Here is a 25469-nt window from a genome sequence, read left to right as displayed (position 1 = left end):
ATAAGGTCTGTTTAAGTGCCACGATCAGAAGGATATTTTTTACAAGCTCTTTTTTTTTAACAGAAAAAGCAGAAAAATTAAAATCACAGAAAAGTATCACTTCTGATTTGTATTTCCGTTACATATCAACAAGTGATTTTCTTCAGAATGATAAAATATGCTGACGTACATTGAAGAAGTCACCCATTCTTCTGCTATATTAACAGTGCCCAAATTGAACATTGTATAGGTGGTGAACCATTTTCCATTACAGTGTTCTCAAAATGCATGTTAGAATAAATTTTACCTTACCATTGCCCATCAGAGTTGGAATACTGCTGAATGGAAGTGCCAAACTGAACATCTCGAGGGCCTGAGAACGTCTTGGCTCCTAACATATCAACATTAAAAGCCTGGGATGTCTGAAGAAGAAGGTTACCTAAATAAAGCACAAAAAAATCACATCACATTTTGAATTCAGAAGAGAAAGTATATTTCAGAATAATTGCTATGATATCAATAATTCTGCATTACTCAAGCCAATTTGAGTAATGATACTCTCGCCATTTTATAGGTTTTAATTTTAACTTGAAGCATTTTTGCTTTAGAAATGTGAGTGCTGATGAATAATTTCAGATCTGGAGATCTCTTCTTGCATCAGATATGTCTTTGCTTTGGCAATATAGCGTTTTTACTCTCGGGCTGTCAGTTGATGGAGAATGTGGGCCAGCTCCCTCATCTAGATATCCAGAGGTCCAATCGTTCTTGAAGGTCCCAGTTCATTCCCATGCCTTTGGAGAGGTGGTTGCCCCAAGTGTGTGCCATATACTGCAGCTCACTTCCTGCTGTGTATTGGGTGGTCTTCAGGCTGATCTGGTAGGCATGATGATACATATAGCCAGAAGTGTAGAAGGAGTTGTGTTTGTGGAAGAGGTGGAGCCCAGGGAAACAGTGATCTGTATCAGAGAAGCATTGAGTTGTTAAGGTGTAGAAGGAAACCATTCAGTCCATCATGTCTGTACTGGCTCTCTGAGTATTTTAACTCTGTGCCAATCTCCAGCCTTTTCCAGATAACCCTGCTCATCATTTTAGATTTAGATTTATTGTCATATGTATATTAAAAATCCAGTGAAAAGTGCTTTCGTGTGTTATACACAAAGTGTAGCAATGCACTGACGCCATCTTGAAACACTGAAACACTGAAGAAGGGTCCCGACCCGAAACATTAGCTTTCCTGCTCCTCTGATGTTGCCTGGCCTGCTGTGTTCCTCCAGCTCCACACTGTATTACTTACTGTATTAGAGTTCATCTTTCTTTCTTTTTCTTGCTCGTCCTCTGCTGCTCCTCCAGTCTCTGCTGGGTATCTATAATGGGCTCTGAGTTCTTGGTTACGGGCCTCCACCACTTCCACTCCTGCGACTGCCGTCATTTGCGCATGCTAGCTGAAGCCATGGGTCTGTGGAAGCAGTATCTCCTGATCCTCATCTGACGCTCCTCCAAATGCTGCCGCCAATTCACCATCCGTTTCTTTTGCCGATGCTTCTACTCCTTTAGACACCTGGGCCTAGCTGTGGACCTGGAGCCTTGGCCCAGTTTGCGAGCCTGGGGCCGGAGTCACCCCGGAACTTCCTGAATGCCTTGATTGATCCTGCCTCCTACACACTTCAAAACAGTGCATTTCTTACACTAACTCACAACCTGAAAAAGTTCTTTATAACTTTGCATTTGTTTCTTTTGTAAAACAATTAAATAGAACATGGAATGTAGAACACAATCAACAACTCCTAGAATATCAAAATACCTCTCCCTCTTCTTACTATCATCCATGTTCCTCTCTTCGGTCAGTACTGATACAAAGTACTCATTAAGGTTCTCATCCACTTCCTACAGCTCCAAGCATAAAGTAAGTGATCTTACCATTTCCCTATCTACCCTTTTGCTCCCAATATATGTATAAAATGCCATGGAATTCTCCTTAATCCTTCTTGCCAAAGACATGGTCTTTTTTAGCCCTCCTAATTCCTTGTTTAAGTTCTTTCCTGCTTCCTTTATATTCCTCAAGGGCTTTGCTGGATTTCAGTTTCCTAAACCATGCAAATGCTTCCTTTTTATAAACGGCAGAGTGTGTAAGCAGATTTCAGTTGTCCCTTCAAATTGTATGCATCTTTTATTTGAAGGAGCGACTGGACTTCCATAAACTTTTAATGCACTTGCCTGATTTAAGTGGGCTTTTGGCTCACTCAGTGTAAGGTTGAGCAAATATGGTAACAAATAAAGAGCAAGATGATACATTCATACACACTATCTAATCCTGATATTCTTACCATTTCCATTGGGCCATCTGTTAAGAAACAGCCCTCAAATCTATCCATGGAAATAATTCATCCCAAAGAATTCTGAAGCAAAAGGATGTAAGAGAAAATGAATCATTTTTACACTCCACCTCAATATCTTGATTTTTGTTGCTTTTCATGAAACTTTCATTGAAACCTTCTACCAATTATCAACATTATTCAGCCCCTGTATGCGCAGACACGAGACTGTGATTTACTTGCATTTACAATAGTTCTGAATGGGCTTAAACTTAGGCCAAAAAGTTTAGGTACTCAGTATTTTGTGGTGAATTTCTAAAGTGATTTTTTTTTCTTATTTCTTTTCTTTGCAAGCTACATTTGATGTCCTGGATCTCTACATAAATTTTTCTGGCAGTAAAGTGGTCATAAACATAAACATTCTAGAATTTCATTAATAAATGTTGAATTTAGAGCAAAGAAACCACTCTTATCAATAGGTCCCTTTCAATGTTTATATTCCTCCCACCTACTCACAGAACCTCTTCCCACCTACTCCTTTTAGTTCTTTCTCCCTTATGTGCTTTTCTCGCTTCCCCTTAAATGCATCTATGTTATAAACCACTGCTACTCCATGCCATCCTAAATAATGTGTTGGAAAAGTATGACTTAAGCATTTCTTTTAAATAAAGAATGGGTAGAACAATAAACTACTGCCAGATCTAATGTCAGCCATAATTCATTTTATTGGAGTATGCAGTAATTTGTTTCAATGCCTGGTCGCTTTAAAAAAAAATTGCACGGCAACTTAAAGATGCCAACTTGTGTACAGTCTACACAAGACAGTTTGGTACCTGTGAGAATACACAGCTCTGAGGAAACAATAGGCAGTGGACCCTATGTGTTAGCCATTAATTTTTATCACTGACTGCCATCTTACATGGGGCAGCCTACATCATTGCTTACCAATCTACTGCCATTTTGATTTAAAGGTACTGATTCTATTGTGCCCGATTACTCCGGTCTGATACAGGTAAATCACTTGCTTGCCTAATCAGAAGTAGCTCCTGTCTTAAAAAATTGTGACGTATTATAGTTTAGCAACGAGGTACAGGGGTCTATGGTTTATGAATGTCTGACTTATGGATGCTCTTCTTATGAATGCGATCCCATACAGGAGTGTAATTTTCAATATATGACATACAAACAATCCCTGTACTTACGAACAGCTATTTTACATAGTTCTGCATTGCGTTCTGACTTGCCAACAAATTGATTTTTTTTCACTCATTTCTGGGACATGGGCATTGCTGGCTGAGCCAGCAATTCTTGCCCATCCCTAGTTGCCCTTGAGAAGGTGGTGGTGAGCTGCCTTCTTGAACTGTTGCAGTCCACCTGCTGTGGGTTGACCCACAGTGCTATGAGGGAGGGAATTCCAGAATCTTGACCCAGTGACAGTGAAGGAACGGTGATATATTTCCCAGTCAGGATGGTGAATGGCTTGGAGGGGAACTTGGAGATGGTGGTGTTCCCATATGTCTGCTTCCCTTGTCCTTCTAGATGGAAGTGGTCATGGGTTTGGAAGGTGCTGTCTGAGGATCTTTGGTGAATTTCTGCAGTGCATCTTGTAGATAATACACACTGCTGCTACTGAGCGTCGGTGGTGGAGGGAGTGAATGTTTGTGGATGTAGTGCCAATCAAGTGGGCTGTTGTGTCCTGGATGGTGTCAAGCTTCTTGACTGTTGTTGGGGCTGCACTCATCCAGGCAAGTGGGGAGTATTCCATCACACTCCTGACTTGTACGTTGTAGATGGTGGACAGACTTTGAGGAGTCAGGAAGTGAGATACTCGCCGCAGTATTCCTAACTTCTGGCCTGGTCTTGCAGCCACTGGGTTTATGTGGTGAGTTCAGTTGAGTTTCTGGTCAATGATAACACCCAGGATGTTGATTATTTGGGGATTCAGTGATCTGATTCATTGGTTGTGGGATCGCTTAGCTTGGTTTCTCATTTGCTGCTTTCGCTGTTTGGCGTGCAAGTGTTCATGTTTGCAAGCTTTCCCAGGTTGATACTTCATCTTCAGGTATGTTTGGTGCTGCTCCTGGCATGCCCTCCTGCACACTCCATTGAACCAGGGTTGATCCCCTGGCTTGATGGTAATGGTTGAGTTGGGGATATGCCGGACCATGAGGTTACAGATTGTGCTGGAGTACAATTCTGCTGCTGTTGATGGCCCCCCACAGTGCCTCATGGATGCCCAGGCTTGAGTCGCTAGATCTGTGCAAAGTCTGTCCTATTTAACACGGTGATAGTGGGACACTACCGGTGGGACAGGACGTATCCCAGGATGGTGATGGTGGTGTCTGGGACATTGTCTGTAAGGTATGACTCTGCAAGTACGACTATGTCAGGCTGTTGCTTAACTAGTCTGTGAGACAGCTCTCCCAATTTTGGCACCAACACGATGGAAGTTATTCTTGATGTGAGGGGGGACTTTGTCTCCACAAGGACTGTGCGATGGTCACTCTTACCGATACTGTCATGGACAGATGCAACTGCAGCTGGCAGATTGGTAAGGATGAGGTCAAGTATGTTTTTCCCTCTTGTTGTTTCCCTCACCATCTGCCCCAGACCCAGTCTAGCAGCTATGTCCTATAGGACCTGACCAGCTCGATCAGTAGTACTGCTGCCGAGCCACTCTTGGTGGTGGACATTGAGATCCCCCACCCCGAGTACATTTTGTGCCCTTGCCATCCTCAGTGCTTCCTCGAAGTGTTGTTCAACATGGAGGAGTACCGTTTCATCAGCTGAGGGAGGAAGGTATGTGGTAATCAGCAGGAGGTTTCCTTGCCCATGTTCAACCTGAAGCCATGAAACTTCATGGGGTCCAGAGTCAATGTTGACGACTCCTGGAGTAACTCCCTCCCGACTGTATACCACTGTGTCATCACCTCTGCTGGGTCTGTCCTACCGGTGGGACAGGACATATCCAGGGATGGTGATGTTGGTCATTGTCTGTAAGGTATGATTCTGTGAGTATGACTATGTCAGGCTGTTGCTTGACTATTCTGTGAGACAGTTTCTCCCAATTTTGGCACTAACCCCCAGATGTTAGTGAGGAGGACTTTGCAGGGTCAACAGGGCTGTTTCTGCCATTGTCTTTTATGGTGCCTAGGTCGATGCCAGGTGATCCGTCCGGTCTCATTTCTTTGAGACTTTGTAACGATTGGTACAACTGAGTGGCTTGCTAGGGCTGGGTCATTTCAGAGGGCAATTGAGAGTCAAGCACATTGCTGTGGGTATGGAGTCACATGTGGGCCAGACAGGTGAGGGGTGGCGGATTTCCTTCCCTGAAAGACATTAGTGAACCAGATGGGCTTTTCCGACAAGTGGCAATGATTTCATGGTGATCAGTAGATTCTTAATTCCAGGCTTTTTGTTTTCTAATTATTGAATTCAAATTCCATCATCTGCTGTGGTAGGATTCGAACCTGTGTCCCCAAAACTTTTCTGATTTTCTGATGAAGGGTCTAGGCCCGAAACGTCAGCATTTCTGCTCCTGTGATGCTGCTTGGCCTGCTGTGTTCATCCAGCCCTGCACCTTGTTGTCTCGGATTCTCCAGCATCTGCAGTTCCTACTATCTCTCTCCCCAAAACATTAGGTGGGTTTCTGGATTAATAATCTAGTGATAATACCACTCGGCCATTGCCTACCAGATCAGAATCAATTATGGAACCTGTTCCCAACCCAGGGACTATCTGCACCAGTGACACTGATGTGACAGATATTGTGACTGAGACTATGAGGAGGACCTGGATAGTCGGTCATATCCTTTCAAGAACCTAAACTGTTCTATTGCCAGATCTAGATGAGATCAACATATTGGGTCTGCTTAAGGGACTTATCAGGATTCAGACCCTCCTTCACTTCTATAACAACCATGTGAGAGCCTCAACTAGGACAACGGCAGCTGGGTAGACTCAGTCCTCATCTGACTCTCGCCCCCTAAACTTCAGAACAGGTGGGTCAGGTAAAGTGTGGCAGAAAGGCAAACTGGATGATTTTATAAGGCCTCTTAACTGAAAATCTGTCAGCTCGAGCCTGGTCAATTCTGTCTAAGAATAACTCCCAGAAGGGAATTAAATAAATATTTGAAGGGCAACTATTTACCTGGAGAAAGCAAGATAATGGTTCCAATTAAGTTACTGTGTTAACAAACTGGCACAAGGATGTTAGGTTAAGTGATCTCTTTCTACGTCCTTTCATTCTGCAATTCTGTTATGACAGGTAATTGGTCCTGGATTAAATATTAATATATGAGCAGAGGGTCGTAAAATTTTTCACTGCTTAGACAGGATTGTGAGATTGAGGAATGTATTATGACTGAGTAGCAGTAAAGGAATGGTCTCCCAGCAGAGATGGAGTGAGGTTTAAGGTGGTGCATAACATACTAATCTAACAAATTGCTTTGTTCTGGACTGGATCTGAGTTAATTCCATGACTGAGATTTGCTAGTCTTCAAAAGAAAAGGGCTGGAAACCATACTGTTTTAAACTGATAAACACTTGTTAGCTTGTTCTCATTCTTTCAAGTGATGTTAGCATCACTAGCTGGACCATCCCAAGTAAACAGTAGAACACAGAACATGGAACAATACAGCACAGTACGGGCCCATCGGCCCACGATGTTGTGCCAACCTATTATCCTACTCTAAAATCAAACTACCCTGCATACCCTGCATTTTACTATCATCCATGTGCCTATCCAAGAGTCACTTAAATGTCGCTAATGTATCTGACTCCATTACCACCGCCAGCAGTGCATTCCATGCACCCACCACTCTCTGTGTAAAGATAAGTAGTTAAGAGTAAACCATTTTGAGTGTCTGGAGTCACAAATAGGCCAGACCAGGTAAGCATGGCAGATTACCTTTCCTGAAGGATATCACTGAACCACATTGGCCTTTACAACAAATGATAGTGGTTACACTAATAACTTTGAATGTTTGCTGTATTCAAATTTCACTATCAACAGGGGATTTGAACTCGTATTTGGAGTTCTAGATTAATAGCCTAGTGACATTGCCACTATCTCACTGCCTCACCAACACAAATGCAAAATAGATTGTGACGGAATTCCTCCCTCTCAGATTCCAATACATATGAGCTGATATAAACTGACATCACTTGGTGAAGAATACACAGTTTCAGACTTCATTTTATGTGCCATAGATATGGAAATTCTGAAGGTGTTTCAGGCCCTCAGGATGTTATCTTGGGGAGACTTATTAATGGCAATGCAATTGAATGTCAACGGGAGGTGGCTAGTTGACTCTTCAAAATAAAAGGCTATCACCTTACAACAGTGTGACTCGAATGGTACTGCCACTGAAGACGGACACAGTGTAGACGTTGGAAAACTGTCCAGTTCTGATGTTATGATGGAGATGAGGTCATTGTTGGCACAATTGAAGATGGCTGGGCCGAGGACACTATCCTGAGAAACCTTGCAGCAATGTCCTAGGGTAAGACAATAGCTTGAATTTTAGTGAAAGCTGACAGCCTCTCTTTTGTTGCAAAATAGTTCTGGATGCCTGACTTCCATCTCCAAAACACCCCAATCATTTTCACAAGGAAGGAAATGGGGCGAAGTTTCAATTTGCACAGTTCACAGAGGTGGCTACATGTGTTAAAAAGCACCAGCATCTGGCTTATTCAATTTTCACTCATGGTATGCCCAAAATACTTTTGACCTGGTAAGAGAATGTCTACAGTGGTTGGAGTCTTTTGGAAGAGCTATGGCATCCTTTTGAATGGCACTCTTTCCTTTCCAGAAAGCTATGTGACCTTTAGGAGAAGTGGGTTCCCATTCAGATGGTTAAAGGTAAACATCAATGCGTGTCAAAAATGTTTAAACTGATTGAAAGTATCAAAAGGAACCGCCAAGCTGTTAAGGCATTTGAAATTGTTGTCCATTAAATATGTGAAAATAAAACTGGAGGTCTGGAGTGTCCTTTAGGGAAGGAAACTGCCATCCTTACCAGGTCTGGACTACATGTGACTCCAGACCCACAGCAAAGTGGTTGACTCTTAACTGCCCTCTGCGCAATCAGGGATGGGCAATAAATGCTGCCTGATCAGCGACGCCCTCATCCCGTTAATGAATAAAGAAAAAAAAAATCTGTGTTTGTTGTTTCTTTATTCTGTTGATACAAATCTGGAGATATGGATTAGTGCTGTATGACAGATTGTATAATCTTTGATTATCATATTTTGATACCTCTAATTTCACAGTTTGATTGATATATCCCAAGTGATTTTAAACACTGTAATGGGGCTATGGTTTCCAATGCTTACTTTGTAAGGGATTAAATTCAGCTAAATGTTGCAAATGTTTATTTTTCATTGAGTTGCTTTTATTTGAAACAGTGAATTAACACTTAAATGTATTTAATCTCAGCATGGGTCTTGAGATCTACTCATGTTGGATATCCGATGAGAATAGTGGATATAAGGACAAAAAGTAGTAGATGAGGGGCACATATTGACATGATTTTGCAGAAAGTTGTCATGGGGCTATAAAGGACCATAGGGTGTGCTGGAAGCGTCTCCCATTATGAGTTCCATAAAACCAATCCCAGGTATGTTCATGGAAACTCATGCCAATATGTCTGCAACAACTGCAACCATTTTTCTTTGACAATGGTATGACTTCAGCCAAACTGTTTTCAGTTTTCCTAGGAGCAGTTAATAGATTGTCTGGACAAATGTTACCTTGATTTCATCTGCTTGATTGGTCCTTTTCATGAACACCTAGTGGTGCTACTGACATCTTCTACACTCCTCATTTGGTAAGGATTAATCACATTGCAGCCAAGGAAAATTCAATGTCATTTCTCCTCTTACATTACTTTGCTCCCTGAAATCGCATACTCCACTAACATCATTCTTTGATTCTAATTACACTGCTTTCAGTTTCAGAATGTTCTCAGAGCCATTCAGTTCAGATTTTACTGCAAAATGTACCATTAGATCTGTCTATCCACTATTTGGAAGAAACTTTTCTGAAGAACAGTCACATTAGACTGGAAACGTTAGTTCCACCTCTCTCTCTCCAGAGCTGCTGCCAGACCCACTGAATGACCTTCAGCACTTTAGTTGTTTCACGTCATCGAGTCATACAGCGTGGAAATAGACCCTTGGGTCCAACCAGTCCATACTGCCCACAATCCCAAACTGGATTACTCGGCCTGATCAGGTCCTGGAGATTTATCCACCTTTATAGCTTCTAAGACCTCTAGCACTTCCTCTTCTGTAATGTAACCTGTTTTCAAAACATCAATTTTTATTTCCCTGCATTCTCTAGCCTCCATTTCTTTCTCCACAGTAAAATCTGAAGCAAAATATTTGTTTACTATCTCCCCCATTTCCTGAGGTTCAACACAAAAGCAACCTTTTTAATCTTTAAGGGACATGAGTCTCTCTCCAGTTGCTCTCTTACTTTTAATGTACTTGTAGAATATCTTTGGATTATAGAACATAGAACATAGAACAGTACAGCACAGTACAGGCCCTTCGGCCCATGATGTTGTGTTGAACTTTTACCTTAATCCTAAGATCTATCGAACCTCCACCCCTACCTTATACTATCATCCATATGCCTATCTAATAGCCGCTTAAATGCCCCTAATGAGGCCGACTCCACTACCCTCTCCGGCAATGCATTCCACGCCCTGACCATTCTCTGAGTAAAGAACCTACCTCTGACGTCTCCCCTATATCTACCTCCACTCACTTTAAAACTATGCCCCCTTGTAATAGCTACCTCCACCCGAGGAAAAAGTCTCTGGCTGTTCACTCTATCTATACCTCAGATCATTTTGTACACCTCTATCAAGTCACCTCTCATCCTTCGTCATTCTAAAGAGAAAAGCCCTAGCTCTCTCAACCTTTCCTCGTAAGACCTTCCCTCCATTCCAGGCAACATCCTGGTAAATCTCCTCTGCACCTTTTCCAACGCTTCCACATCTTTCCTGTAATGAGGCAACCACAACTGGACACAATACTCCAGATGGAGCATAACTTCACGGCTCTTGAACTCAATCCCTCTATTAATGAAAGCAAACACACCATAGGCCTTCTTAACAACTCTATCCACCTGGGTGGCAGCTTTTAGGGAACTGTGGACTGAACCCCAAGATCCCTCTGCGCCTCCACACTGCCAAGAATCTTTCCGTTAACCCTGTATTCTGCTTTCAAGTTTGTCCTTCCAAAATGAATCACCTCACATTTTTCAGGGTTAAACTCCATCTGTCACTTCTCAGCCCAGCTCTGCACCCTATCAATGTCCCTTTGTAACCGAGAATAGCCCTCTGCACTATCCACAACTCGACCCACCATCGTATCGTCCGCGAACTTATTAATCCACCCTTCCACTCCTGTATCCAAATCATTTACAAAAATCACAAATAGAAGAGGACCCAGAACAGATCCTTGTGGTACACCACTCGTAACTGAGTACCATGTTGAATACTTTCCGTCCACTACCACCCTTTGTCTTCTCAGGGTCAGCCAATTCTGAATCCAATCTGCCACATTTCCCCCTATCCCATGCCTCCTTACATTCTGCATGAGCTTACCATGGGGAACCTTATCAACCGCCTTACTTAAATCCATGTATACCACATCCACTGCTCTACCTTCATCCACGTGTTTGGTCACTCTTCAAAGAATTCAACAAGGTTTGTGAGGCATGATCTATCCCTCACAAATCCATGCTGACTATCACGAATCAAACTGTACCTTTCCAAGTGATCATAAATCCTATCTCTCACAGCCCTTTCCAATAATTTGCCCACCACTGACGTAAGACTAACTGGCCTATAATTTCCGGGGTTATCCTTATTCCCTTTTTTGAACAAGGGAATGATGTTTGCCTCTCTCCAATCTTCAGCACTATACCCGTGGACAATGAGGACGAAAAGATCATCGCCAAAGGCCCTGCGATCTCTTCCCTCGCTTCCAATAGAATCCTCGGATAAATCCCATCAGGCCCGGGGGATTTATTTATCTTCAAGTTCCTCAAAATTCCTCGTACATCTTCCTTACTAATATCGACCTCCTCTAGCCTACCAGCCTGTTTCACACGGTCGTCCTCTACAACTACGTCCCTCTCAGTTGTTAATACCAAAGAAAAGTATTCATTAAGGACCTCTCCTATCTCTTTAGGCTCCGTGCACAAATTCCCTTTACAATCTTTGATCGGCCCTACCCTTTCTCTGGTCATTGTCTTATTCCTCACATACGTGTAAAAAGCCTTGGAGTTTTCCTTGATCCTATCTGCAAAGGTTTTCTCATGCCCCCTTATAGCTCTCCTAAGCCCTTTCTTCAGCTCCTTCCTGGATAACTTGTATCCCTCTAGAGCCTTTTCTGTTCCTTGTTTCGTAAACCTTATATCCTTAACTTTATCCGCCAAGGCTACCTCATATCCCATCTTTGCCTTCCTGATTTCCGTCTTAAGAATGCCCCTACACTCCTTATACCATTCAAGAGATTCAATTGAACTCAGTTGTCTATATCTAAAATATGAATCTTTTTTATTCTTGACTAGAAACTCAATATCTTTATTCATTCTTTGTTCTCTAATCCTATTAGCCTTACCTATTACTCTAACAGGAACAAAATGGCTCTGAACTCAAGTTATCAAACTTTTGAAAGCCTCCCACTTGTCAGATATCCCCTTACCTGCAAAGTCTACTGAAATCAACTTTTGAAAGTTCATGTTTCATGACATCAAAATTTGCCTTAGTCCAATTAAAAACTTTAACTCTTATGGAAGTCTTATCCTTTTCCATGAACATCATAAAACTAATAGAATTATGATAGCTAGGCACAAAGTGTTCCCCTACTTTAACCTCGCTCACTTGTCCTGCCTTATTACTCAAGAGAAGGTCAAGTTTTGCTCCTTTGCTGATAGGAACATTTACATATTGATAAAGAAAACTTCTTTGAGCACATTCAACAAATTCTTCACCATCCAAACCTCTAACACTATGGTGGTCCCAGCCAATATTTGGAAAAGTAAAGCCCCCATTATTACAACCTTAATTTTCTTACAATTATCTGAGGTCTCTCTATGTATTTGTTTCTCAATTTCCCTCTGACTACTGGGAGGCCTGTAATACAAACCCATCAAGGTGATCATTACATTCCTTTTTTAAAATTTTAACCCATATACTTTCACTGGACGGGTTTTTCAGAAATATCTTCTCTAGAAGCAGCAATATTTTCCTTGATCAAAAATGCTACTCCCTGTCCTCTCTTGCCTTCCTTTCTATCCTTCCTAAAGCATCTAAAATGTGGAACGCTGAGTTGCCAATCCTGTCCATTCCTTAGCCAATTTTCTGTAAGAGGTATGACATCCCAATCCCATGTTCCCAAACATGCCTTGCATTAATCAGCTTTACCTGTAAGACCCTTGCATTGAAATAAATGCAATTTAATTCTTCAGAGTTACTTCATTCTCTGACTTGCTCTTGTCAGTCTTTTTTAATTAGCTTGCTCTGTAAACTGATTGATTATCTCAATTATGCTTTCATTGATCATGTGAGTCAATTCTGCTGATTTTCATTTATTTCTGTATCTCATAATTCATCTTTCTTTTTCTCTCTTTGTTTCTTTTTCTTTTATTGACTCCAATAGAATGTTGCCTCCAATCCAGAAGCACATTCTTGAACATTTTGTTAAAAGGTCTTATATAATGTGACCATGACACCTAACTTTAATTTGAACTTCAATCATGAATATTTCCACACCTCCAATATATTTGTGCACTCTGTTTAATCCACACCTAGTGTCAATACTGATGCCTGTAATTTCTAATTTGTGACATGAGGCTGCCATTTAACAGATTTTTTCTGTGTGAACACTTTGTTCAAAACATTGCAATCTCAAGAAACCCAGAGAAGTTGTGTATTTTTGTAGATTCTCCAGTTTTGCCAAGAACTGAGAAACATTTTGAATCTTATTATTCTCCTAATTGAACTCAACAGTTCCACAATTGCAAATGACTTCAGGCCCAGACATTCTTTGACAACTTGGGATTATTTCCTCTCATATTCTAACTGAAGGATCAACAGAAGCAATTGGAATCTTAATCAATGTTTTTACTATAGACCCGCAGAAAATAAGCAAAACCGTTCCCTTTTCAGCTACTGTTGTAGATTAGTTTGTATCAAACAAATATTAAACTTTACTACATAGGTATTTCAGATAGATTCAGTACACTTCAATTTTTCAAGCCCAGCAGGCCTAATACAAACTACTTCAGGTAACAAAGAACAAATATATTTGATATCTAGTCTTTTTTTAATAATGCATTGCCTGTTGTTTTCTTTGCCACAGTTCGGCCTGAATGAACATTCAAGTTGGTTTGGAAACACACTACTGCTTTTATTTTCTGACCCTCCAAATGATTCCATTGAAGAATAAGAAAGCAATAAATGAGAAGATCTTGGCATAAAATTGCTACAATATGTGTATTCCCAAAAGGGAATTCATCACGTATTCAATTATTAATAGGGATCATTCATACAAACCATACAAGCCATAAGCTGAACTTTCCTCTTGGTCTGGGAAAACCCAATCCCGTGCATTTTTACAGCTCACAAAATGCACAGCCGATCCATATCCCTTTACAAGGGATTTTTGGCTTTTCAGATAGGTGTTGGATTTGCATTGCATTTTAAGAGGTGTAATTGGTGTGGGAATGGAGGCAACCCAATTACAAGGCTACCTTCATTTCTACAACAAAACAAGCCAGTTCCCAACATAATTTAAACATCGTCCCTCAAATCCCACCCATCCTCCCTGCCATCGCACATCTCCTATGCCACCTTTATCTCCCCATGTTCTTCCATGACGGCATGTATCTACCATGGCCACTTATCCTGAATGTAATATGTACACTTTAGAGTAGTCATGCAATGGAAATTGAAAGTATTTTAACATAATTAGGGAAGCATCAGACTACTTAAGGTCTAAGGAAACCTTAAACTCAAATTCATTATCATTCACATAACACTTCAAGATCCAAAGGAAAAGAATTGTTCCAATCCTTTAAATGACTATTAGATCCATGAACAAACAAGAAACCACATCAAAGAGTTATCATGTTCATAAAAGCTGGTAAAGTTATCAACAGATCTTCAATTAATTAGAACACCTTTTGAAGGGAATATTGAAAAACTCAGCCAATTATTCAGAACCAAACAGCTTTCATGACAACCAACAGAACTAACGTCTACTTCCATTTCAAAAAGGAAAAATGCCTGTTAATGGAGGAGGAGCAGGTGCATTAGGCTGATGGCAGGTACGGAGGGATTTCCTTAGGAGGAGAGGTTGAGAAGATTGGGCCTGTGCTGTTGGAATTATATGATTGGTGCCTGCTTCCAAATCATTTGTATAAATTGTGAATTGTACTCAGCATTGACTCCTGTGGTACCACATTGCCATCATGAGAATGGTCTACTCTGTTTTTTCTCTATTAACCAATTCTCAATCAGTACTCGTGCATTCCTCCCAATTCCTTCTGCTCTAATTTTATTTACTAACCTCCTGTATGGGACCTTATCAGGAGGCTCCTCAAATCCAAATACACCACATCCACTGGTATTCCTTTGTCTATTGTACAAGTAGCATCCTCAAAAAAGCTATCACATTTGTCATATATGATTTTCCCTTCATAAAACCATGTTGACTTCCCATTTTTTCGATTATTTTCTAAATGTTCAGTCCTCAATTTTTTTATATTAGATTCTAACATTTTTTCATCAATTACCATCAGTTTAACAAGTTTGTAGTTCTCTATTCTCCCTATTTCTCCCTTCTTCAATAGTAGGGTTATGCTTGCTACTTTCCTGTCAGCAGAAATCTTTTCTGAATCTATAGAAAAAATAAGCATAAATGTATCTTCTATCTCTATTGCTACTTCATTTAACAATCTGGTAATAAGCTCATCTGGTTCAGATGCTTTATGAACCTTCAATCCTATTAATTCTTTCAGCTAATTTTAACCAATTTTAGCTCATTACAAATATTAACTTCTTCTGGTTCTTTAGTTACACAAGCCGATTGGTTATCTTGTGTTTCTGATAAATTTTCTGTATCTTCTTCCAAGCAGTTAGATGCAAAATAACTGTTTAGTTTTCCACCATGTCTGTGTTCTCCACTATAAATTCTTCTGCCCTTCCTTGTAATGCACACACATTTTTCCATGCAAATCTTTTTTCTTTCATATATCAACAAAAGCTTTTACAGTCTGCCTTTTTGTTCTGTCCTAGCTTGCATTTGTATCTTTTTTCCACTTTGCTTATCAGCTTCTTGGCTCCCTTTTGCTTCTTGATAAATCGCTCCAAGTTGTCAGGTTTACCCTATTTTTGGCTTTCATATAACCCACCTCCTTTGATCTAAAGCAATCTTCAAGTATTTTTGCCGAATATGGTGATTCACTTTTCCTTTTGGGTGTTCAAGCCTTAGAGGAATGTATATCTGTTATAGCTATTGTAGCATTTCTTTGTCGATTATCAATTGCCTCTCCACCATCAAATCATTTAATGTATTTTTCTAATCCACTGTGGCCAACTTGCTCCTTAAAATTCAGATTAGCAGGATAGGTTAGATATTCCCTATCTCTGCATTCAGCTTAAATGAGAAGATGGCCTGGACCTTTTTCATGAGGTTGCCAATAGGGTCACCTTGGAACTGTAGGAATTCCAACTGGTGAACATTGGCTTTCACTAGATAGCAGTAGAGACTTCATTGCCAGATTTCTCTGCTAACACATTGAGGAAAGTGAGTTTATTTGATTGCTCTGTTTCAATACTGAATTTGAATGTGTTTAAATTGTGTAAAATGATTGAAGATGTAAGTTACTTTTGAACTGGGTATTGGAAGAGATAAAGGATGAGATGAATGGCAGGAAAAATATAGCCATGGTAGAGGGCAATTAAAAAGCATTGTAATTACTGTCTTTTCTTAATTTTTCAGTTTGGTTACCAACTTAATCATGGCAGGTAGCATTTGACCATTTGTGCTGACCAATACAGAATGCTAGGCAATCATTATTTATAGATTGTTTTGTCTATCCATAGAAATAGCATGTGGAAGATTTTAAAACCTTACTTGCACAAAAATGTGCTGAGTGCATTTGATAAATAAGGCTGTTCATAGTTTTACTGCACGAGCAACAAGTTACAACTAGATTGTCTTTGCAGAGATATTTTGTGAACTCTGTTCCTGCACATTCCAAAGAAATGTATCATTAATCTGACAGAGGAATACATTATTTTACCTCTTCTCTCCCTGCCCCCGGGAAAATCTCACCAGTGTCTCAGTGACCAGAATTAGCTACAGTGTTCAAGCTGCAGTCTGGTCAGAGCATTCTACAGCCTGAACGTGATTTCCTTTGATTGTTGATCCCTTTTATTTAATGTCTAACTTGTTCTATCTTTTGCTGCCTTCATTGGTTGGACACATTTATTATTGAATCCACTCAGATTCTTAGGTCTTCTTCAGCTTCATCTTGAGCTTTTTCAATACAGTTCATGGAATCAAGCTGTATTTTTCTTCCTACATGGAGAATTTCTCTGCAATAATTTGTTCAACCATTTTATATATCGAAACATGGAAAATAACAGCAGGAGTAGGTTGTGCTCAGTCAATTTGATCACAGCTGACATCTTACTCAATACCCTGTACTTGCTTTCTTCCCATATTTTTAGCAGAAAGAACTACATAAGAACTAATTCCTTTTTGAAAGCATTCAATGCTTTGGCCTCAATCTCTTTCTGTGGCAAAGAATTCCATGGCTCACCACACTCTGGGTAAAAAAAAATTCTCCTTATCTCAGTCCTAAATGGCCTACTCCATATCTTTATACTGTGATCCCTGATTCTGGACTTCCCGGTCATCAGGAACATCCTTCCTGCATTACCCCTGTCTAGCCCTGTTAGAATTTTATAGGTTTTACATTTTGTCCAACTCAGCCTATGATTGCTGAGCTGTGCTCTCTGATTACAACACCCATACAACTTTAGTACCACCGACTAATGTAGTACTTTGTCCTGGCCAATGCTGCCTGATGTAGATGGGTCTTCCTCAGCTGTTTAGTCTCTGCTGACAGGATGGAAACCTGGACACAGACATAAGCATGAGCTTTGTTTGCCACATACATCATTCAATGCAGGAAGCTTCTAATTATTATCTTTATATTGCAGAACCACTTTCGCTAGGGTGCACGTGCACAAGGCTGCAAGTCTTTTGCTTGTTTGAGGGCTATATGGCACCAGCAGAAAAATAAATTGTTTGCTCAAGAAAATAAAATTGAGGCTGATTTCAGTTACCAATTATATTTCACAAAATTATTTCAAAAGCAAGTGATTGTTTATCTTGATTTCTTGGAGTCCTCTGTAGATTCCAGCGGATAAATACCAGTACAAAACAACCATGCATGTCCGATGTTGTGAAACCACATTCATTACTGCTTTTTCACTAGATGCAATGCTCCTCTGATATCTGGGAGAATGAGCATGTGTAGAGAACCTATGCTCTTATGCTGGGGAAAACAAACACTGCCCTAGTGCACCCAACACTGAATGCTGTAATAGGTCTTAATTGCTTTTGGTGCTGCTTTATCAAGAGCAAACAGTCAAGAAAGATATATCTTGAGGTGTCAGTCTGTAGCAAAGTTCTGTCTGAATTCTATGATAGCACTGCACAGAACTGCATAGAATCTATAACACAAAAACAGGCCATTAAATGCAACTGCTCTACAACTAGCATTTATGTTTCACACATGTTGAGACATGAAAGTAATACAGTCGTGATACAATTGCAGCTTGACTGGCAGAATCCTTCCTCCATTTTGTGGTAGTGCACATAATCTGTCCTGACATTACATAAAATAACATACAGATACAGCACAAAAACAGACCATTGAACCTCACTGACCTGTACTGGTGGTTGTACTTTGCATTTAATACTTCTGCAGTAAAGGGTTGAAAAATATAAAGCCACTTCCACAAAGTTGCACATTTCGACTACCACCCTGAACACCAATGGAAACATAGGATTTGAATTAATTTGCTTATAGCACGTTTGAAAACTGTGAAGTAGCAACATACAATGCGAATTGCATGCTGGAAACCACTTCAGTTCAGAAAATTCATATAACCTTGCAAACAAGCAGTAACTTTAAATTGCAATTTTATTATTTTCTTCTTTGCTATTTTAAAATTTCACCACTGAATATTGGATTTTTGATCTATGAGCGAGTCAAGGGTTATTGAGGGATGAGGTAGAAAGTGAAGGGGGCAATGGCCTAGTGGTATAATTGCTGGACTGTTAATCCAAAGATTCAGATAATGTTCTTGAGCCTCAAGTTTGAATCCTGTAATGGCAGATGCCGGATTTTGAATTCAGTAATTAGAAAAAAATCTGGAATAAAGAGTCCAATGATGACCATGAATTCATTGTCGATTATCAGGAAAAACTCATCTGGTTCACTAATGTCCTTTAGGGAAGGAAACTACCATCCTTGCCTGGTCTGGCCTACATGTGACTCCAGACCCACAGCAATGTGGTCGACACTTAACACCCTCTGGCTAATTAGGGATGGGCAATAAATGCTGCCGAGCCAGTGACACCCTTCATTCATGAATAAATTAAAAGAAAATTACAATTACTCTGGTTATGATAATATTGAGCAGCACAGCAGGAAAATAGACAACTTCTGCTTGCAAGTCTTATAACATTGTTGCATATAAGAGTAAAATGAATGACTCAGGCCACCAGTTGTAAAAGTCAGTTCTTGTTAAATGTCAATGTCTCTACGGTGTCACAGGAGAAGGTGGTCAATCCTATTACTTGATATCTCCACTGAAAGCAGTAATGTAACGTGTTCATTTTCATTATAATGTTACCAAATCTGATTATAAGGTCAGTGACAGCAGTATAAGATCAGTGTGGCCAAAGTCCCAGGAGAGATCTAACCCTTGGGTATGTTCCCTTCCCTTTTGGAATGGTACAATCTCTTTAGAGAACCAACAGAAGTTTACAGCTCAGAAGGAGACCATTATATCTATGTTTGCTCTTTGTTAGAGCAATGCCAAATCAATTCTATTCCTCCACTCACTTTTCACAAGGATTTCACATTCCCAAAACTCAACGTGAAGAAATTTCCCCTTTTTTTTTACCCACTTTTTCTTACAGACTAAATTTTCTCACAATTTCTGATGTGTTAGTAGTTCTGGAATGGCATAGAGGTTCTTTCATTGAGCAATTGGGGCAGCCATTTCCAGGAAGTGTGATGAACCCAAAATTACAAATTCTTCTCCTTGGGCTTGATGTTACTCCTTGCTGTACTCAGGGCACAGATAGCACTGGAACATTCATAACTGACTCCAAGTGTAATAGTAAATGACAGATAATCGACTGCAAAGAAGCCTTGCACTAGAATAGCTGATTGCTCTAGTTTTGTACCACTGTTCACACAAATGCAAATTAATGTAAATATATATCTTCTCCAGACCAGTAATGAATGCAATACTTATTTAAATAATGCAGAAGCAGTGTAAATCACATCAAGAAATTCCGGGCCATCCTGATTATTTTAAAATAGTGATCTCTGTATTGTTGACTTCAAAACCAGATGAAAAAGTCTTTTCCTATATATTTTATTAAAATCATACATAGTATTAAATTCTTGACAGTATTAAATTTCAGCCTCTGCTCCAATGTACTCATGCTAAACTTTATAGTCTCTCTTCGCAGCTATTGTTTTGCATGTCTGCCTTTGGCCTGGTAAATCTCTTTTCTTTATCAAACAAAGGAGATTGGGCAGATTTTTGATGTAGATGTTCAAGATTATGACCAAGTTTGGATAAGGTATGCAATGAAAAACTATTCCCATTAACTGATAGCGCTGGCCCTAGAGGTACTGGATTACGGTTTTGAGCAAATGATATAGTGTAAACATGAAGAACATTTTATATGCAGCAAGTGGCAATGACTTGGAACTCATTGCTCCCAAAAGTGGTAGGTGCAGAAAGGATCAATGATTTCAAAAGGAGATTGGATGTGCGATTGAAGGAAGTTAACTCGCAGAGCTGCTGGAGTCGAGTGGGACTGAATGAATTGCTTCATGGAAAGCTAGCTTGAATGGTCTCATTCCGTGCTGCAAGTTATGAAATTAAATTTTATTAGGTATTTTCCAATCGTTGCTCGTCTAGTGAATAGTTGAAAGAATTAGAGAAAATGCAAGACTAAAATAGGCATGATCTAAAGTTTTTAAAAATCTAGCTAGGTTTTAGCTAGTTGTTGCACTAAGTTCATCTTTGAATGTGGGGTGAATACGTAGTTAAGTGGCAACAAAATAGCTGGCAGTCATTCTCCACTAATAATTGATCTAATGTAACACTATCACTGGTACATACTACAATGAATTATCAGGAGATTAATGAATATATAGCTAAAATTAATCCAATAAAGGTAAAGGTCTTACAAGACCATGGGCCTGTTCTCTCATTAGAGAGAGGTGTTTGGTGGTGGTTTAACCTGAGGGTCACCATACCTCAGGTGAGGGCAGAGATTGAGAAAGGGAATTCTTCATGGCAACCTCAGACAGAGCAGAAATTGAACTTATACTATTGGTATTACTCTGCGTTGTCAACCAGCCATCCAGCCAACTTAGCTAACCAATACAATATCTCAAAGTAGAAACAGAACAATTTGCTCCTGTTTCAATTTCTGATGAATACACCACAATAAACATGTTCTAAATTTCTATGAGATTGTTTCACAAATGAAGATATATATCCAACAAGTATCACATGTTCTTAGCACAGTTTGGCATGTTTTACCATTAATGAATTATTTTTTAGAAGTTTGTCACTGTACTCATGTGACCAAATGCAGCTGTTAGTTTTTACACCAAGTATCTAAAAAAACAATATAAGTAATGGCAAGTTCATTTATTTTTGAAACTTATCTTGGAGGAATATCTGATGCCCAGGATAAGTTGCATTGTCGGATCTTACATGCACTTGCGATGCCAAGGCATACAAAGCAATGGGCCAAAAAATGGAAAATGGGATTAGAAGAGTTAAGTGCTTGTTTTAGACTGGCATAGGCTCAATGGGCCAAAGGTTCTTTTTGTAGACCTCTGTGACTCCATGAGTCCAACTAGCAAACAGGATTTCAGTTTAACATCTTATCCAATGCATAGCACTTCTCCGGTGATCTCTCCACTATTCAACCTCAATCATGTCAATCAAGTCCTAATGTTGTGATTTATATGAATCTGTGAATTTCAACTTGAATCCACTATCTTTTAGAGCTTTAGCATTTTATGACTTGTTCAATTAAAATTGCTTTGCCTGACTAATAATTTATTCATAAAACAGATATATTAATATGTCTTATTTTATAACAAAATATCTGTATCTGCTTTCTTTGTCCTGGCTGTTTGTTACATTGTATAAGAGAGAGAGAGTTTCGTTCCGAGGCACGGGACTTCATTTTAGCTCAGAATCATGAACAGTGCCAGGAATGAATCTAAGCCTCCAGACCAGCCATCAGTTGAGAGGCCCCTGACGGGTAGAAGGGCGTGAAACTTGTTGCTTTTTTGGAAGGGTGTGAGACTTATTGTTTTTTTTTCCTTTTTTCTTCTATTTATTATTCATTTATTATTACCACTATAATCATTTATTCTTACTTCATAATCATTCATATTTAAGCAAATTTCTGTTAGATGAGCCTTCTCTCAATTATATTTACCAGAACCTGAAAAGGACTGTTTGGATAACGTCGTGTTCCAAGACATTTTTGGTGACGAGGGATGGGATACAGGAAAATATTTAAGAGAAGGGAAAGGCAACCTAATGCTCTGGAGACCTTCCGGCAGTCTCCGGATTTGGAGCTGTAGCTAATTTGTTAGCACAGTTAGGACTTCCCGCAAGAACGATGGACAGTTATAACCGTAAAAAGAGAGAAAGGAGAATTATTCATATATGCTGCCGTACACAGATGCCTGTGGGAGGCAGGCTTCCCCAAAAGCAAGTGTACCGCAAATGGGATGGATATTATTAACAGCTTAACGTTCTACATATAGGGATTTGGAAGAGGGCCAGGCCAAAAACAGGGAGCTTGAGGCCTCATTGACAGCGGTAGAACAGCATAATATTATCCTAACAGAAGCAGGATAGAGTTAGAAGGCAGAGGGAAAACAGAACCAAATAGTATGCCATATGACAATGGTACAACAGTAAAAGAGAGCAAAATGGCACAATCGCAAAGTTGACCCCGTCAAAGCTCATGCGTTATTAATCTCACGTTGGGACCCTGACCATTGGGATGGAGACATTTGGTATTCATCTGATTTACAGTCTGAATGGACAGACGGGGAAAGGGAATTGGATGCTCCACCTCCAGAGCTGTACTCAGGAAAGGGTCTATTAGCACAACCCCCAATAACAAATAAGGCAAAACAAATAGGAGGACAGAACCCACAAAATTCAAGAATAGTGATAGGTTACTCTATGTCCAAATTGCAGGATTTGAGGTCACACTTTAAACAGAAGTCGGACGAACGCTTGGCCTCTTGGCTGATGCGGTCGTGGGACCAGGGCACTGCCAGAGAGCGAGGGAATCTGGGAGCACTAAGTGCTGATTCACATGTAAATAGTGTCTTTAGAAACATAGGATGAACTGATTGCTGTGGAATGCACTGACACTAACAGTAGGAAACAAGTACACTTCCTTGATAGATTGGGAAGGCGATGTTGAAAAATGGGAGAACATGCTATTTGGCTATGCAAGTGGGTATATATTCACCACGGTTTCAGTGTCCAGACCAGGAAGCTTTCACAGCCGGAATGAGGAGCTGGCTAATGTGAAGTGGTCCAGGCTGGATGAGAGGTGCCTTGTTAGCCCTATTAGGGCAAGCCCAGGGGCAGGCAGTGGGGCAGGTCTGTTGTTAGGACAGTTCGAGGATGTGGAGGCTGGTACACAAAGAGTGAGGCCCACCCGAGCAAGTGGTAAACAGGGACAACAAGGTGGAGATGGAATAGGTTCAAAGATGAAACAAAAGGTAACCAGAAGGGAAATGTTTGCAGCATTACTGAAAGCAGGAATATAGAGGTATAAGATAGATGGAATAACTACGGGAGCCACGTACAACGTGTGGAGAATGCACTGCTTTCTGAAGAGCAAGGAGGTAAGAGAGATCAAATAGATGTGAAGGGAGGAAAGGAAAACCAACAGAAAACAGGGTTTGCACTCCACTCCAACCCAGAAAATGTTGGAAACATGATAATATATAAGGAAGCTAAAGCTGTTCCAAATCAGAAATCATTTGTTAAAGAAGTGTATGCCTTTCCTACAAGCAACATCCCACTGCAAATAGGCAGATTCCACAAAGTGAAATGCATCCAACTTTTATGAACGATGTCATGATTTTCAATGCTCCATGTGATCAGTCAGTTAATGCATCTGTGACCTTCGCAATCGATCCAATTTCACATTTATTTTCAGATTCTGTTAAAAGCCATGTTACTGCCATGAAACAAAGTGACTGCACCTTACATAATTTATGTGCCTCAAACCTGCCTACAATATCTACTGTACCCTCTCCAGTTACTGAGACAGTATTTGTCACCTTCCTTTCACACAGATTTTTTCAATATCAAACCCAATACCAACAGGTTTGTGCCTGTGTAGAAATTCAAACCCATTGTTCACACACCTACTTCAGACTCCTGCTCGTTGACAACAGCTCCACCTTCAACACCACTATCCTCTCCAGACTGATCTCAAAACTGCGTGACCTTGATCTGGGCTCCGCCCTCTGCAAATATGTCCTTAGCTTTCTGACCCACAGACCGCAACCAGTGAGGATAGGTAATGGCACCTCCTCCACAATAATATTCAACACTGGAGCCTCCCAAAGATGCGTCCTCAGCCCCTACTGTACTCCCTGTACATCTATGACTGTGTTACCAAATTCCAAACTAACTCTACAAGTTCGCTGACAACACCACTGTAGCGGAATGGATATCTAACGACGAGTCAAAATACAGAAGGGAGATAGAGGGCTTGGTGACATGCTGCAATGAAAACAATCTGTCTCTCAACATCGGCAAAACTGAAGAACTGATCATTGACTTCAGAAAGAAAGGAGGAGAAAATGCCTCCATCTACGTCAACACAACTGAGTTTGACAGAGTGAAGAGCATCAAGTTCTTCAGACTGATGATAACCGACACCTGTCGTGGGCTTCCCACGTAAATGCGACAGTCAAAAGGCACAACTACGCCTCTTCTTGCTCAGGTGGCTCAGCAAATTTGGCATGTCCATGAGGTCCCTCACCAACTTCTGCAGAGGCACCATTGAAAGCATACTGCCCGGGTGCATAAAGGCCTGGTATGGCAACTGCTCTGCCCAGGACCGTAAGAATCTACTTACGGTGGTGTGCACAGCCCAGACCATCACGGAAGCCAACCTTCCATCCATGGACTCTATCTACACGCTTGCTGATGCGAAAAAGCTGCCAACATCGTCAAAGATCTACCGCACCCTGGTAATGATCTCCTACAACCTCTTTCGTCAGGCAGAAGGTACAGAAACCTGAACATATGCACGAGTAGGTTCAGGAACAGCTTCTTTCTGGCCGTTATCAGACTGTTAAATGGACTCCAGCTTCACATAATGTAACCCGCAATGTAACCTGTATGCCTCTCAGTCTTTTTGATCTGTACATCCTTTGCTTGCTGTGATCTGCCTTTACTGCTCATAAATAAAGTTTTTCATTGTATTTCAGTAAATGTGACAAAAAAATCAATCAATCAATCAATCAATCAATCAGAAGCCTGTATGGAAAGATGAGTGCTTACACAGTTCTCTAATGGAAGCAATCCAATCAGGGCAAACAAAACATGGCTTAGAAAGATTTCTGACACAGAAATACAGTGATAACTTTAAAAAAGATTCATTTATTGCACCAGAGAATGAACACTCTGTGCTTTTGACATCAATAGGACCACTAATCGGAATTACAAAACTGAAAAAGACAACTTCTATCAAGTCAAAAAAGCTACAGGATTTAAGGGAATATTCTCAAACAAGACAACCAACCGCTGCAATCAA

The 25469-nt window shown here is 40.3% G+C and overlaps 1 protein-coding gene across 1 annotated transcript in view; it reads right to left on the bottom strand.

The window, feature by feature from the left end:
* LOC109923322 (integrin alpha-2-like) overlaps window positions 1-25469 on the bottom strand; it is a 147438-nt gene that overhangs the window by 109087 nt on the left and 12882 nt on the right. The window contains exon 2 of the mRNA XM_048602237.1: window positions 292-418. Within this exon, the coding sequence (XP_048458194.1) occupies window positions 292-418 (127 nt within the window). The remainder of the gene's footprint in view (window positions 1-291; window positions 419-25469) is intronic.

This window comes from Rhincodon typus, chromosome 1 (assembly GCF_021869965.1).
Source record: "Rhincodon typus isolate 14 chromosome 1, sRhiTyp1.1, whole genome shotgun sequence".
NCBI lineage: Eukaryota > Metazoa > Chordata > Chondrichthyes > Orectolobiformes > Rhincodontidae > Rhincodon > Rhincodon typus.
Note: the sequence above shows the minus strand (reverse complement) of the source record. Positions and strands in the feature narration are given on the sequence as shown.